This window comes from Scomber japonicus, chromosome 14 (genome assembly GCF_027409825.1).
Source record: "Scomber japonicus isolate fScoJap1 chromosome 14, fScoJap1.pri, whole genome shotgun sequence".
NCBI classification, from domain to species: domain Eukaryota; kingdom Metazoa; phylum Chordata; class Actinopteri; order Scombriformes; family Scombridae; genus Scomber; species Scomber japonicus.
In genome coordinates, this window is record NC_070591.1 from 18569349 (window position 1) to 18585341 (window position 15993).

Below are 15993 nucleotides of genomic sequence, written 5' to 3' on the forward strand. Positions count from 1 at the left end.
ATTTCTAAACCTCAAACCTCATCTAAACAGACTAAGTGACCAAAACATAATAATACAACAAATACAAATGTCACTTGCGTGCAAAGCTAAAATACAGGAAAAGATGTTTTCAGATGTGTCCATTAGTGTGGAAATGGGCTGAGATTCTCATTGTTATGCAGCTTAAGGCACTCCACAGATTCAGGAAAACTCAGCAGGAGTACAAGGCTGATGAGAAGATGGCTTGAGACTTTGGGAGATATTTGTTAAGGTGTGTGGTTGGAAAAAGTCCCTTTCTCTTTCTCCATAAACATCTGACAGGAATATCCATCACAGTGCTGGGACAAGTCCCAGTTTTGTCATAATGGGTTGCTGCAGGAACTCAGATGGGACTTAAAAGTTAAGAGTTATGAGAGGAGAGAATGTGCGACTGGCTGAAGCAGGTGCCCCCTGTAGTGTTTGTTCTACACCTGCCAGTAGTTTGAAGAGATGCTTTTTTTCATTTTCACAAGATTTTCTGCAGTGCCAAGTCATTCTTTTACCATGAGCAAAGTGTGAATAACACTTACTTTGTAATATGACTTATTTCAAGTGTTAGAAATTATTAGTTGAAATTTCTATTCCATGCAAAGGAATCAGGGAAATGTTGATTACAAATAAGTTCTACATTAAGAAATTTAAATATAACATTATATTTACTTGGCTTAAATTCATTCACAAAGATTTGGTCACATTTTATTGGTATTATCTGAGAATAATTGGAAAGTCATTTCACAATTGTTTTACAAAATATTATTTCATAATTCATTCAATTATATGTATTAAGGTGAATTATCAGTCATTAAATAAATTGTTTTTGTATCCAGTGTGGTCAGTCCACTACATAGTGGCATTGTTAAAAACATGTCATAACTTTTTCCATCAATTGATATTATAAATGTACAATTATGTATAAAACAGTTGAAATGCCAGATGGTGATTCTGTAACTGTTTAATCTGGCCATGCTCATTCAGCTGAAGACATTGCCTCCATTTTAACTGCAGCATAAGTAATGTGTGTGGATATAGTTTTAGAGTGGAAGATGATTGCTGTGATTATGGTGATTATTGTAGCAGTGAAAGGGATGTCTGGGATACCGTATGTTTGCTTTGCTGCCCTGCTTGGGATCTGGTGTTCATAACCCTCATCCATCACACAGGCTGGGATCAAAGATACCCTTCTTGAGCTGGGAATGTAGCAGATGTCTTAAATACCCCAAAACAAATGTTTTGTTTGCCCTTGGTTTGCCAGCATTATGAGTTTTTAACATGATGAATTTCAAGGTGGTAAAAGAGGTGTTTGCTAAGTACTTAAAAAAACATTCCTCCTGTGCATGAGTAAGCAGTGATTTGTACTGTGTTTGTGACTTAAGCAGGTGTTTCATGAGAGGAGCTGCAGGCATTGTTTTAAGTCCAAACTCTTTGATGGTTCAGGGGCAGTGAAGCCCAGGGCAACTCTCCCTCTTATTTCATACTATCTGCCTGGAGGAGTCTTGTTTCTCTGCAATTACAGAGCAATCAGTGGTCAATTACAGCATCAGCAGAGGTGTGTGACTAGATGGCAAACTGGATAAGCGGTGGAAGCTTTACAACTGACCCCTTTGGAGGTGACAGTGGTACTAATCTCTGGTAGTAAAAATGTCAGGTGTGGCAATGATGCCCCTATCTTTAACAGCACTAGTTTGAAAGAATAACATTCATGTCTGATACTGTGGTCACATTTTATGTTGTCAAAGAATTGCTGCAAACACAGAACTGCTGACCCCATCTGCTGGACTTTAATCTACAAGATTTATTTACGTTTTGACAGCCTGGAAGTCTTAACTCTTACACATTAAATCTAACTGAAACTGAGCTGCATGTTTTTTCTACTTGCATGCAGATTCACAAATTACATGCTGCATCAAACTGTGCTTTCATTGACAAAACAAAACAAACAAGAAACAAAAAACAGAACCTTTCATGACATTCACTATCAGTGCATATTAATCTTAATGTAATTGTTTTGTTTTTTAGAAATATTTGCATATAGCAAATAAAATAGTCACATTGTGTTTTATTGTGACTGACAATGACACTGACTGACAGCCAGACAGCAACGTGTAGCATGATACAAAACATATCTGCACACTGCTATCATGTTACCAGTTCTTCTTTTCTTCTACATGGACATGACAATGATCAGACCACAAATGAATAAAATTTGTGCTTGACTGAAAAAACAATTGGGAATGAGATAGTTGTATTGCAACTGCATTTTGTACTGACTATTGTCCGCTTGCACCTGCAAAGATTTATGGATGTGCGTGTGACTGCTGATGTTTGCCTGACAGAAATACAGCCAAATACTTTGAACAATGAGTCATAGTAGCTCTCTAGCTAATGTCTCCATCTTATCTACAAGCATAGACACATGTCTGGTGTTGCACCTTGGCATGCTGAAGAAGCTATCAAACAAACATCCATGAGTAAAGATTGCACGGCTAATGTCTTTGTGCAGGCTAGATAGCTAACTGGCCAGTCAGCTGTAGCACAACCAACTGTTTGAAAACTATAATTTTTAATGGTATAGTCTGTATTCTTCAGTTCAAGTACTAACGAATGCTTGTTATATTTCAGCAGTGAGCTGTCAGTCAATCACCTTCTCACTCAGAGGAGCATTTCTGATGTATCTCCTTTTAAAAAATGAATACGTTTGAAAATTACTGTGACATAAAATTTGACTGCTGTGATTTTTTTTCTTGAACGCTAACACATTTCTTGAAAATATGCTCCATTTCCCAAGACTCTAAACACAAATGCATAACTGCACACTCATTTGCACAAACATTAAGCTTCCATGTCAGAACCAAACTCTCAACTCAAAACCATATAATCTTACATCTAAACCCAACTATGGCCTCAGACACCACACAAAAACCATCAAATACACATACCCTACAAAATAGCCATTACCCATTGATGAGATCAATTCAAAACACTACTGTAAAAATCAGATACTGCAATGAATAATGCTGCTCATGGTTTTCCTCCAGAACAAACTCTTTACATGATGAACACAACGTAGAGAAACAACACATTTCAAACCTTTCTAGTTTTCTTAATGCACTGTATTAAATAGTATGCAGTTTGTACAAAAAGAAGAAATCCACATTAATTCTGCCTAAAGCCTTTGTGGATCCATTGTTCCAAAACAAGTGAACGGACCCACGACCCTTATCTATCTAGCCTGAGGTTCTGATTGGTGCGTGAACAATTTTCAACTCTGTGCTTCTACCTGGGGAACTGTGTGTTAATTGGGTTCCAGCTGTGATGGCTTTAGTTGATGTTGCTGAATGCCAGCACTTTCCAAATGAGCACATGTGTGAAAACAGGGGACTAGTGCTAGAGTTTTGGGAAATAGGTCCATCTTTTGATAGATGGCGTCATTGTTTTGGATGTTTAGTTAATAGGCCCAGTTACAGTGTTAAAGGTTGCAAGTTAAGAGACTCGTTTCAGGACATAACATACTTTGGAGGGTTACATTGATTAATGAATTACTAAACAACTTGTTAGCTTATAATAACAGGATGATGCATAAACATGCCTCATGAAAATGCCTGTAACATTCCTGTCTCTTTGTTTGTGTTTGGTTGTGGTTTGTAGGTAGCTCCACAATGCAAACAAAGAAAAGAAATGGCCATGTTTCTCTCCTGGGAAACAAATACTTCAACACACCTTGTTTCATTACAAGCCAAACACAGTGAGGTCATTAGTATCTAAAAAGCGCACTTTTCCCATTAGGGAGTGATAGACAGCGACCATTGCCAAACAGATGTGAAAACCACTCACACCCCATACACATTTCCCTCACACCCTGTTCCCCCAACAAGTGGTTTGAGTTACATGGCCCAAAGCCAATGAAAGGCAGTTGATGTTATTTTGTCCACTTGCCTAGGCTGTAGCACACACACAGACACACAAACACAAACACATACACACACACACACACACACACACACACACACACACACACACACACACACACACAAGTAGCAGAGAGTGGATATACTTTATGTGGAGAGCAGTATATGTTAACATACCACTCATCTTACTCACCAGCTCTGTCGACTTGCTCTGCATCTCCTTTCATTGGGTACACAGAAGAGGGCCACACGCAAGTCTAGTCACAGCAAATTCACAGATTGAGGTAATCCCTCTCTCACACTCTTGTTTCCATACACACACGCACGCGTCCACACACACGCATCGGTCCCCCTCTACTAACAGAATTGAAAACAGGTGCCCACCACATATCTTGCATTCTTCCAAAATACAAAAGTGGTTTGACCTGAATGGTTTCTCTGGAGTGGAGCCACCCTGTATGAAAGAAAAGTCCATAAGGGGATGTATGTGTGTAAACATGGAGGCGTTGGGTTCTGTGCAACACGCTGGTGGAGCAGCACACATTCGCACTCTATTGGAACCACATTTCTCCCTTTGCGCAACCCTAACATGCAGTGTCAAGTTAACGTCAGGATAAGTCACAGATACACCATGCGGACATAGCAAACCACCACATTCAATAGCTTTTGATACAGCGACCGTAACAGTATACTGGTCAGGCTTTGACCGACATGGATGAATAACCAAACTGCATCGCATTGATAGCCATTGTTAACATTTGATATCTTCTTAAAAATTGTGAATTGGGATGACCTTGCTTCAGTTGCAGTGTCTTTCCTACAGCCACAGAGGATCTGGTTAATGGAAGAACTGGTCCAATGAGAAACAGAAGGCAGAGAGCTGCTAGATGCATAACTGGAGCTGGTGGAGAAAGGAGACTGAAGCCATGATGAAGGAGCTGATGATAAATGTGGCGCACTTGGGTTTTTCTCGATATTTTAACAGTTTACCTTCAAATCTTTCATGACTGGTCACGCTGTTTGTCTGCGACTGCTCGTGTGCACGTGGTGTGTGTTAAGTATAAATGCTAAATTACTTTTCAATCCATCTGGTAAAACCTTAAACACTGTCATCATCAATTGTCCCCACTATGTTAAGAACAGTTTGATGGATGCCCAGTCCCAGCCTGAGAATAGCCGTTTCCACCTGGTTTTCCCCATTGAGTTCACCAGGCTTTTCCAGCTGAGAAAATTGCAAGCATCTCTGCTCTTACTTAAGGAAACAGTGTAATGAACATGATGTCATTTCATGCACATGTCTGTTACCCAAAAGTTAATGTCATTATCCAGTAAATCTGTGTTTGGAGGCCATGAACAGTTTGGACACTTGCAGTGCATTTTTAATGGCCCTTGAGGTTTGAGTGCAACATGTGCACCTTTAGATATGGAAAAACACACTGTATCCATAAACAGGAAAACAGACTCAGAATTAATTCCTCTAAACAGCCCTCTCTCCTGTCTGCACACATCTCTTGAGGATTCGGTTTTGATTTGGCTTTTAAAGTAAGCCAGAACTCTACTCAAGTCTCTTTGTGTGTGTGTTGTGTGTGTATATATTTATACACACTTGTATGCTCCAGACGGACTTTGATGGCACATCCAAGTTGACATTTACCATGGCAGCGAGCTACATTAGTGGCAGCAAGTCATTATATTTCTGTATTGAATGAAACCAGACACAGAAAACAAAGTTCTTGCTCTGGTCTCTATTTATTCCCCCAAGGTGTTAAATGATGGGGAAAGTAGGGCTATATCAGCATTTTCAGAGCTCAGGGATTTTCTTTTTTTTTTTTTTTTTGCAAATCATATGAATTTGAATTTTAGGGAGGACATGTTTCCTCTGCATTCACTTTCCAAGCTTGGATGGATGCCGATTAAATTACTATTGTAGCTGTCAGTTAAGAGCATGTTTAAGCTCTTAGCATCACCCATGAAGAGCTGTATGACAAAATAAAAAAAATACTTGAATATAATTTTCTTTAATTGAAGATATCACTTTCTAAAAATAACTTCTGATAAAAAATTCAATATTGAAGACAAAGCTGTTCCAGTTTTGTTCGAGCATTTATATGTAATCATTTGACAGATGTTTTTGTCCAAAGCAATGTACAAATGGGATACAGTCCAAGCAACAAAGGTTTTTTTTCTGGACGGTCTCCTTTTGAGGTAATAGCGTTATGCTGTTGGTAATCAACTGCCTGGTTTCATCCTTAGCTGTGTTTATTGAATTACTTCCTTTAGTCTTTTTTGCTAATTATTTTACTGAAATAATCATAACAGCGTTACAGTATAGCATCTTGTTCCGTGGCTGTGAGGCGAACAAAGATCTGTCTTTTTGCTTTTTCTGGAGAGAGATATTTTGAAATATGTCCTACTTTACAAATCCTCTTTTCATAATTTAATAGCCGTTTGTCAACCGTAAAACTTTCCAAATGTCCCCATTAGAATAATCTGAGAATCTGTCTCATAAGAATAAGCAGCAGCAGTGATCATTTCCTTATTTAGTGAGGATATATTATAGAGTGAAAGGGTTTCTTGTAGCTTAACAGTAAAATAGAAAAGTAATCAGTAATAATATAGTTGTAGAAATGCAGTGATAGAAATAGAAAAGAGACATATAATATATAACCTGTTGACAGTATCTCAATAAAGGTGCAGCAACACAGCAAAGTGCGATGTCAACGGAAACTTCAGAGGGGTGTCTGGTTCGTGTGGGTGGTATATAAACTAGCATTGTTTGTGTGAGTGTACATGGACCTATGTGTACCTCAGTGTTTGAAGGAATATGCCGAGCTGTAGAAATGAGGCATAGCGCTGACTGATGCTGCCGGCCTCTGTGCTTCACAGAACTGGCTTTTCTATCAGATAGACAGCTTGACAATATCCAGACCCCACTCTTTCCGCTACACACAAACCAACACACACACACACACACACACACACACACACATGCATGCATGCACGCACAGCTTTCTGGGTTTGTTCTGCTTGTTTTTGGCTGGACTGTTTGTAAGATAAAAGAGATGTTTGTAACAGAGTGAGTACAGTAAAGCCTGACCTCTTAGACAGAGTTTCATTGTGTTAAAAGAATATGTGCAATTCAGAATTTTCAGACCAATTTTAAGCCGTATTACAACATACGAAATTGCCATTCTTCGAAAAACAGCAACCTGAATAATGATGTTGACGCAGAGAAATTATTCAACGTCATTGGGATGAGCACCATTTATTACTGTACTTCTAACAGAAGTAAAGGCAATTTTATGCTGGCTTGATTGAGTGCCTGTGTCTGTGTTTGTAAAACAGTAGATCATTTGTATTGTTCCCATTTGGGAGAGTGATTGTCCAATAACAATGCTTCTATTCCACCCTGAATTCATCATTTATCTCCATATTTCATTGAGTCCTGCTACAATTCTCCTCTTCAACTTTACACAGATGTGGCAGTGAGCTTCACATACCATATGCACACACACACACACACACACACACACACACACACACACACACACACACACACACACACACACATAGATAGACTATTTCTTGGTAATCTCATTACTTTCGTCTGAGTGAGATCACAGATTTGTTGCTTTAGGGCTTTCTAGTGTCTGTATGGGAGCTGTTTCATGTTTGGCCCCAGTGATCTGCAGATTTCCTGACACCAAGAGGGTGGATCTAGCAAGCATCCTTTTCTCTTTGGAAGAAAGCATATGATGCCTTGTTCTTGTCAGGCGGTAAATTAGAGCTTCGCTATGCTGGCCAGTAATGCTATACTTCCGCTTCAGGCTAGTAGCTGTTGTTAGTGTGTGCAACCGAAATAGAAACTGTGGCCACTGCTCACCAGCAGGCTAGCCAAGGATTAAACCCCATTAAAGGGATAGAGCATTCCCAGGGAGTTGGACTATTGTTTGTCCTATTGATCCAAAGTAAGACAAGCTAAAGATAGATCTAGTTTCAATTGTTGGGAAATAGACACTTATACTTGTCCAGATGTTTGATCACTTCCACACATCATAATCATGCATAAATCATGCATTTATTTGATATTAACCAATAAACGAAATGATCTCATTTCTAATCCCTTTCCTATGTGCAAACACTCACAACCACAATGGATGAATATGAATGGTGTAAGTTCATAATTATAATAATATTTTGTTTAAACATTTGAGAACATTTATTGAGAAAAAATACACACAGTGACAAGTACAAACTATTAAAATCTCAGCATTGTCAGAGATTCATTTTTCTCTCTTTAAGCAATCAATAAATTGAGCTCAGTTCACCTTTAAATGTACCTTTTACATTGCTTGAACAGACAAAACAGAGGCATCTATGAGTTTGTCTGCTTCTGGTTAAGGAGAATCAATAGTAAAATTCACAAGGAACCAATCTGACACATAAACATATAGTTATTATTTCATCATACACGCTTGCTAGCAGAGAAACAATATTTTTAGCAGCTTGATGGACCTCATGATGCCTTTATGATGTGTGTAGACGGCTGCTAGCTGTGTCTCAGAGCAAGGCTGGTCGCCTTCTGCTCAGATCTCAGGTGAGGAAAGGTCTGGAATCACTCATCCTGACAGCCACATCTGGCGCTACTTTCTCCGTTCCTGTTGCCCTCAACTCTGCTCCTGCAAACAGACACCGGTCTGATTTAACCACAGAGGGAAGGAGTTATCATAATAGCAGTTATGATAATAACATTATTGGTGGTTATTAATGAGATGGAGAACAGACAGTTTACTCCGGAGAAATACACTCCCGAAGAGTGCTGTGTGCAAATACAGCCATTGTTACTGCTCAGATTTATTTGTTTTCAGGCTTTGTCCCGTCGATGCTGGAAAGAGAATTAATGCCAGGTGCAACAGGCAATCTTTCTGTTCTCTCTATTTGCTGTGTGGATTATACAAAACCACTTCTTTATTGGAAATAAAGGCATACAGTAAATGTTGAATAAAAAAACCACATTTGCACTCAAGCATGACTTAATAAGCATTATGGAGTGGTCATATTGATTGTGTCTCTGATTTAAGGCCAGACGTTTGCATTTCTCACATCCATTTATTGAATATTACAATATTAGAGTAGCTTGCACCTTTCACGCAACCATAACAGCTTGATATGTATCCAAAAGGATAGCCTCACACGCACTCCCTGATTTGCTCTGTGTTTGTTTTAATTCCACATTGGACAGAGCAATCAGTTGGCAAGCTCATCTGGTGCCAAACCAACAGTTGAGGGCAGATTCTAGCAGGAACCAGACTGGTCCGCCACAGTCTTCATCTGTTTCCTGTTGCCCTTAGGAAGCGAGGGTCAGAAGTCAAGGTAATATTTACGTTAATGGAACGACTCCAAACAGATTAAATTTCAAAACAAGAGCTCGATGTATCCAGGAGCAGCCTGCAGTCACACATTAAGATATAAACAAACACTTTTTGCACTCTTACCATATGCTGACATCTGTGGTAGACCCTCATCCTTTCTCGCGCGGCTCATAACAGTGCACTGTGAGAACAATGTGTTCTGATGAAGACAGCAGACATGAATGTGAGTGAGCAGTCAGCTGCAGAAGAAAAGAACAGGCTCTCTGCTTTGAGAAGCACATCTCCACAGGAGTCCATGATGGGAAAATCAGTCTGTCTGGATTCTCACTGAATGTTGCTGAAGACAGAAACTCTACTGTCATGTGTACAAGTGGAGTTGCATGCCTGGCATGCGACAATGGATTTCAGAGCAAATCCATTGAGAGAGTTTGCAGTTTATCCAAATATACAGTACATGCAATTCTTTGATACACATTACTGTGGAGAAATGTAATCTTGTTTTGCTAATTGTATATGTTACAATTTACTGAGGTTAAGGAATTCAGAAGAACCCAACTTTATGTCAAAGTCACATGGGAAAGTGCTTGTTTGTTTGAATGAATAAAACCCATTGTTTGACCAGTGACTGGGCATTTTAACTATTTAACATTTTTAGGATTTAGCATTCAACAAACCTGTACTCTATATTATATAACCAAGATAGATTAATGTACATTAACTTAAATGAGTTGCTCAGAACTTCCTAATTTAGTTGTGTGACTATAACCTTTATTTGCCTAAAGACAAACTGTGGCCATATTTTTGAAATAGAATAAAATAAAGTGATAAAATTACATAAAAATAGCCATCACGATATTTCTCAATGCTGACTCATAATTTCTAGTTTATTTACACAAAAACCAACCACTTCAAGTACATGAGGTTAAGAAATTAAAAAGCTAAATACATATTATATTTGAATGAATGCATAATAGGTCATCAGTACCTGCTAAACATAGTTTGTTATCATTCAGCTTTTTAAAGTATGATGGCTTGACTAAAGAAGATTAATTTAAAGAAGGTCAGATAATATTAATATTAATGACCATAGCAACACAACTATAAGTAAAGACAGCAATTTCCTTACTTTGTGTGTGTTCTCTTTGATTAACTGAGGTAGTTGCAGATTTGAGGTGATTTTGAGGTGTACTGAGAGCATCAATACCTGAATTTTAGATACAGGTATGTTTGGTTTTTGAGCTATTGAAGGGGCATGAGAACCAACTGATCCATGAGTTGCTCATGATCTCAGCCATATTCATGTGATGATGCCAGGTGCATAAAAGAATCAAAGTTACAACTGCTTTGTGGGTTTCTCCCAGCCAGGTCTTTAGACAAACTGTACAACTTTGCCGATTGTGCTGGTCTGCACCTCATACTGGGGCTCAACTCACTGCACAGAAACCCAGACAACTCCTGGAACACCTCCTCCACCCTGAGCCTCCTGAAGTACAGCGCAGGCAAGAAGTACAACATCTCCTGGGAGCTGGGCAACGGTCAGTACACCAACACGCCACACACTGCCTGCTAAATAAGATGATATGGTGCTGTTTGTAATAGATTATTTCAGTGCCTTTACCCAGCTACTGTACTTAAGTGTTGTTGAGCCTTAGCTTTACATAATGGGACTTCATTTTGCATATAAGTCATCATTATGAGTTTATACATTTCACACAGACACCGGTTTATCCAAAAAAAATGGAGAGTCAGAGACTGTAGTCTTAGACCAGCAAACTCAGACTAAACTTGCATTTAATTGTTACCCTGACATCAAATATTTAACTAAATGTTAATTAATTAAATAAAATTAAATAACTCTAAACTGATCCTGAAATCATTTGCAGCCTTACTTATAAACCTTTTTTTTTTGGGGTGAGTTGATGTTTCTCAAATCCTGCAGTTTACTGGAAATATTTAAACTCAAAACATTGAGCAGTATTACAGAATAAAAATAGCATTGGTACTCTCACCCATAGACATACTTTCACCACTGAAACCAGTGCTTTAGGAAAGAAGTTACATATTCAGTTTGTTAAACATTCATTGTTAAACAACAGCTTAAATAGAGACAGTGTGTTTCCAGCAGTTTAAGGGTTAAAGTAACAATCTCATATATCTCTTTTTCGCTTTCTTTGGCGGCATCTATGGCGATAAGCAGTAATTGCAGGTGTGCTTTTGGACCTCACTTCCCAGAGATCCCACAGTGTCGCCTGTGTGATGTCAGAGACCTGAAAAAACAGTACGCTGCTTCCCACACAAGTGAGCTGAAGAGCGAGTTTGGTGCATTAGCTCCGCCTATCCTCTCCGGCGGTCCAACCACTGCAGAGAGATGAAAAACATGTCACTAGCTGTACGCTGCTTGCTTTTTTGTTTTTCTTTGTTTTTTTCTGGGACTGTCGCCACCAACACCGAGGGTGTTATACTGAAAATGCAAGCCATAGACTCAATTACCAATGTGTTACTTCATTCGGCAATAGATAATGACTTACAGACGTATATTTAAATGAAAATCTTCGAGATTATTACTTTAAGGTGCGGGTTCATCCAGGGATGAAAGGAACAGCTAGTCCTCATGTCATCTAACCATCTGTGATCCTGGGGAGCTGCAGTTCATACACAGCCCTGCGTTTCCATGCCATGCATATCACTTCATATTTTCATTTCAATTCATCTGCAATAGAGCTCATACTAGAAACTTTTATTTTAACCTAAGCCTAAAAATTGCAAACCTAATGATTGAACCATGTGAACATTTTTGAGATGAAGTGAACTGTGGCAAAAGTAACCACTTTATGTAAATCCTTTGGAATTTGTTAATACTATTCTCATTATAGTTTTCAGGGATAAAGCATAGACACAAACACATACACACATACACACACACACACACACACACACACACACACACACACACAAAACAGACATATTGAAACTTTTATTTTAAAGCTCACAAACTGGTACAGATATAATCACAATGCTTTTCAGTACAGTGGTTAAACAGCAATGGGCCTGTAAAAGTTTAGTTTTCCTCCTTTTGGGGAACCCAGCTCCCTCAAGTTCTTTGTTTTAGTGATTCTGCAAGGCCACCCTGTGTGCTTGAACCATTCCCCTGACATTGAGTCCATCTGTCTGCATTACTGCGAATTGCTCAATTATATCTTTTTCTACTGACTGTTGGATACTCTCTAGGAGAGCAAGATCGGACTACAACAACAACAATATTCTTTGCCACCTCCCCACTGTTTCTTGTATAAACTCCATCTCTTTGGCTCAGTCTACTGCATCTCCTCTTCCCAGAGCCTAACGCCTACCGCAGCATGGTGGGTCGTGCGGTCAACAGCACCCAATTGGCTCAGGACTACACCAAGCTGCGGACCTTGCTGCAGTCTGTGCGCTACTACCACCGAGCTCACCTCTATGGCCCCAATGCGGGGCGACCCAGGAAGAACGCCATCCTGCTGCTGGATGGGTGAGTCAGCAAGTAAAACATTGATTGTGCAAGATTCCACTCCTTGTTAGGATATCCTGCTGGAAAAAAGGGGGAAGGTAGTGGAAAGTATGCTGCAGCAGTTTGGGACTTTTACTGAGCTTTACTGTGTTTAATACATGCACATGCACACACACACACATGCATGCACGCACACACACATGCACACACACACACACACTCACACACACACACACACACACACACACACACACACACACACACACACACACACACACACATGTATTCAGTGTTTATGGATTTCCACTGTGCAGGTTTGAGGATCTCAGCTCCAGTTATACCATGTCAGCCTAAATAAGGTGTCACCTGATTGATAACGTGGCGGCACAATGTCCCACCTGCTGACTTTACCCAAAAACTCCACCAGCTTTGGTTTGACTCTGCTGGATCATCTAACAGTCATCTAACTCTCACCACTGCAGGCTGTTTTCTCATCAGATAGTACTCAAATACTTAAAAGTCATACCTTCACTGCAAAAAAACCCAAAAAACAAAACATCCAAAATGATAACAACAAAGACATTTAAGTTTTAGTCTTAAGAGCTTACAGTCGCCAATTTGAAAACCAGCTTTAAGAGACTTTAAACATACCTAATACAAACATTTACTTTGCTTTATTTTTACACATTTCCATGTAATTGCAAGAAGGGTCTTTCTTGTTAAAAGCATTTGAGACACAAGTAAGTTCCAACATAAATGATATTCACAAGCTGCGATTTTGGAATATAAAGAAGACAAACAATGCACAAAAACTGGCAAAATAATGAACTTGGTGACTTTTTTAGAAAAAATAAAAAAAACTCTTCCTTTTCACATTGAAATAGTCTATCTTAAGTACATTTAAAGTCTATGTAAATACAGTACAATTTTAAACAAACAAAGTGAGTGTCTGAAATGTGAGGATCAAATGCTTTGTGAAATGGTCACCATTAATGTAATATATTCATATTTATTGTGAACAGATAAAGCCTTGGGTATGAACCATATACCCTAACCCAGCCATTTTTGTTACTGACAGCAACTTCCTGTAAGCTCTTCTGCTCTAAGTTTAAAGTTTATATTTGATCAGGCATCAGAACCACAATTTTGCAAATGTTTAATTCAGACTGTGTGACAACATTGAAGAAGTACATATAAAGTGACACTGTTCATTCTAAAAGACTACTGGCAGCGTTTCTGTTTGCTGTGGCAACACAAACCCTAATCTTACTCAGGCCATATTAACACTAGCCCACCACCCCAATATGATTGTGCAGGCTTTTGAGCGTCACTGTCTTAGTCTTAGTTTGTTGAAACAAAGAAAGGCTTTCTCAGCTGTATTGACCAAACAGATGACGACATTTTTGAAGCATATTAATCACCTCCAAAAAAGTTAAGCCTCTCTGAGTTTTTCTGTCTGTTGAAATGAAAACAAATCTGGCTAAAATGGAGGCACCAGTACAACAAACACAGGCTGAAAATCAAACATAGATAGATGTACACAATTTTGTCAGTGTTGGACGTTGCAAAAAAAAAAAAGATTCCATAAATCTCTTGACTTTCTTTTTCTTAGTAGACAAACAGTCGTGGACCATAACCATCAACAATAAACATTTATTTCTGTTCTGCGTGGTTTAAAGGAAGCAGCTGTAATCAATGTTCTACTTACCTGTCACTGGAGATTTAGAATGTTTTTTAAAAGCAGATAACAAGATAATTAGAAGTGACTCAAGGAGAATAAATAATCAGGGAACAGCATTGCTTTTAACCGAAATAGTATCTATAAAGTTAAACTCTTCCACACTAAGAATTTCAGTATTTTTACTCACACACTTGTGCAAACATGTGGAACAGTTTAATGTATGTATACCTCAGCCTCAATCTGTCTCCAGCTCCTCTTTGCAGCTACACACATTGTGGCAGGTAATTGGAAGACAGAGGACAAATAATAATTTGATATGTGTCTCCCTCCACTATGTACTTGAGCTACTTAAATCAATGAAACCATTAGGAACTGCTGTTTATCTCACAGTGTACTGGCAGTTCAAATTCACTCATAAATAAGAGATGTTTGTATGCACCCGTGTGTGTGTGTGGGTGTGTGTGTGTGTGTGTGTGTGTGTGTGTGGTACAGTTCAGATTAATGAGCAGTGAACTCAGAGGAAAGGGAGGATGTAGAAGATGAGTGGCAAGAAGAGGAGGAGTGAGAGGATGAGGAGGGAGAGAGAGCTGGAGTATCTGCGGGTCACGGGTGTCACATTTAACGACGGGGTGATTCCTGCGTGTTTGACACTGTTACGAGGGGTTGACTCTTGTGTTTGACAGCCCAACTACTCTGCTGCTCTCAGGAAATAAGATGAATTAGACACTGAGCTGCTCACCGTCCAAATATCAGAGCTGTACAGACTAAACACGCCAGAGCGGTGAAAGTTGTGTTTCTGTGACATGACGTTTAGAGACACACATTTGGGCATGTCTGACAAGCTGTTACCCCCAAATATGGAGTGATATGGGTCAGGTACTACGCAGATGCAAACACACACACACGCACACACATACACATAAACACACACACACGCACACACACACACAGATGCAAAGGCTCATGAGGAGGAGGGCAGACAGCAGGAGGGAGTGCGTATGGGTTGAGTTTGTGTTTGTGTACAGGATGAGTCCATTAAAAGTTAGACTGGGTTCCACCATTTTTTTTTTGTCCTCAAGGGCTGTTTGGATTTTGTGTTTAACTAACTGGAAGTAAACTGTGCAGACTGCAGAAGGAACTCCTGAAAACACTAGGCAGTTTAGAGTTTTCCAAATCTGTGATGTTTTCACAGAAAATCACTTTTCATTGGCTTCTTGGGTGTTATTTTTGTATTGCTTTGATTGTCATTCCTCACAGTTATAATAACTTTCTTCTTTATAATTAGGTTGCGACATCACAGACTTTCAAACAGATTGTAAACACACCTCTAGTTTTACGGTATTATTCAAAACACTTATATGGAATTGGAAAAAGAAGTAAACACCCAAACCGTGTGTTGTAAACAGCCTCTTCCTGGTTTACACATTCAGCGTTTTAGTGAAAATGGCTGTTGTGATGGACATTCCCACTAGTTTTACTACCAAATTAAACGGTTTAAATAAATGGGGTTTAACTATTGGTGTGTTGATC

General features: G+C 39.1%; 1 protein-coding gene across 1 annotated transcript in view; it reads left to right on the plus strand.

Annotated features, from left to right (window-relative positions):
• hpse2 (heparanase 2) overlaps nucleotides 1-15993 on the plus strand; it is a 51121-nt gene that overhangs the window by 18146 nt on the left and 16982 nt on the right. The window contains exons 4-5 of the mRNA XM_053332963.1: nucleotides 10657-10830; nucleotides 12632-12803. Coding sequence (XP_053188938.1) covers nucleotides 10657-10830; nucleotides 12632-12803 — 346 coding nt within the window. The remainder of the gene's footprint in view (nucleotides 1-10656; nucleotides 10831-12631; nucleotides 12804-15993) is intronic.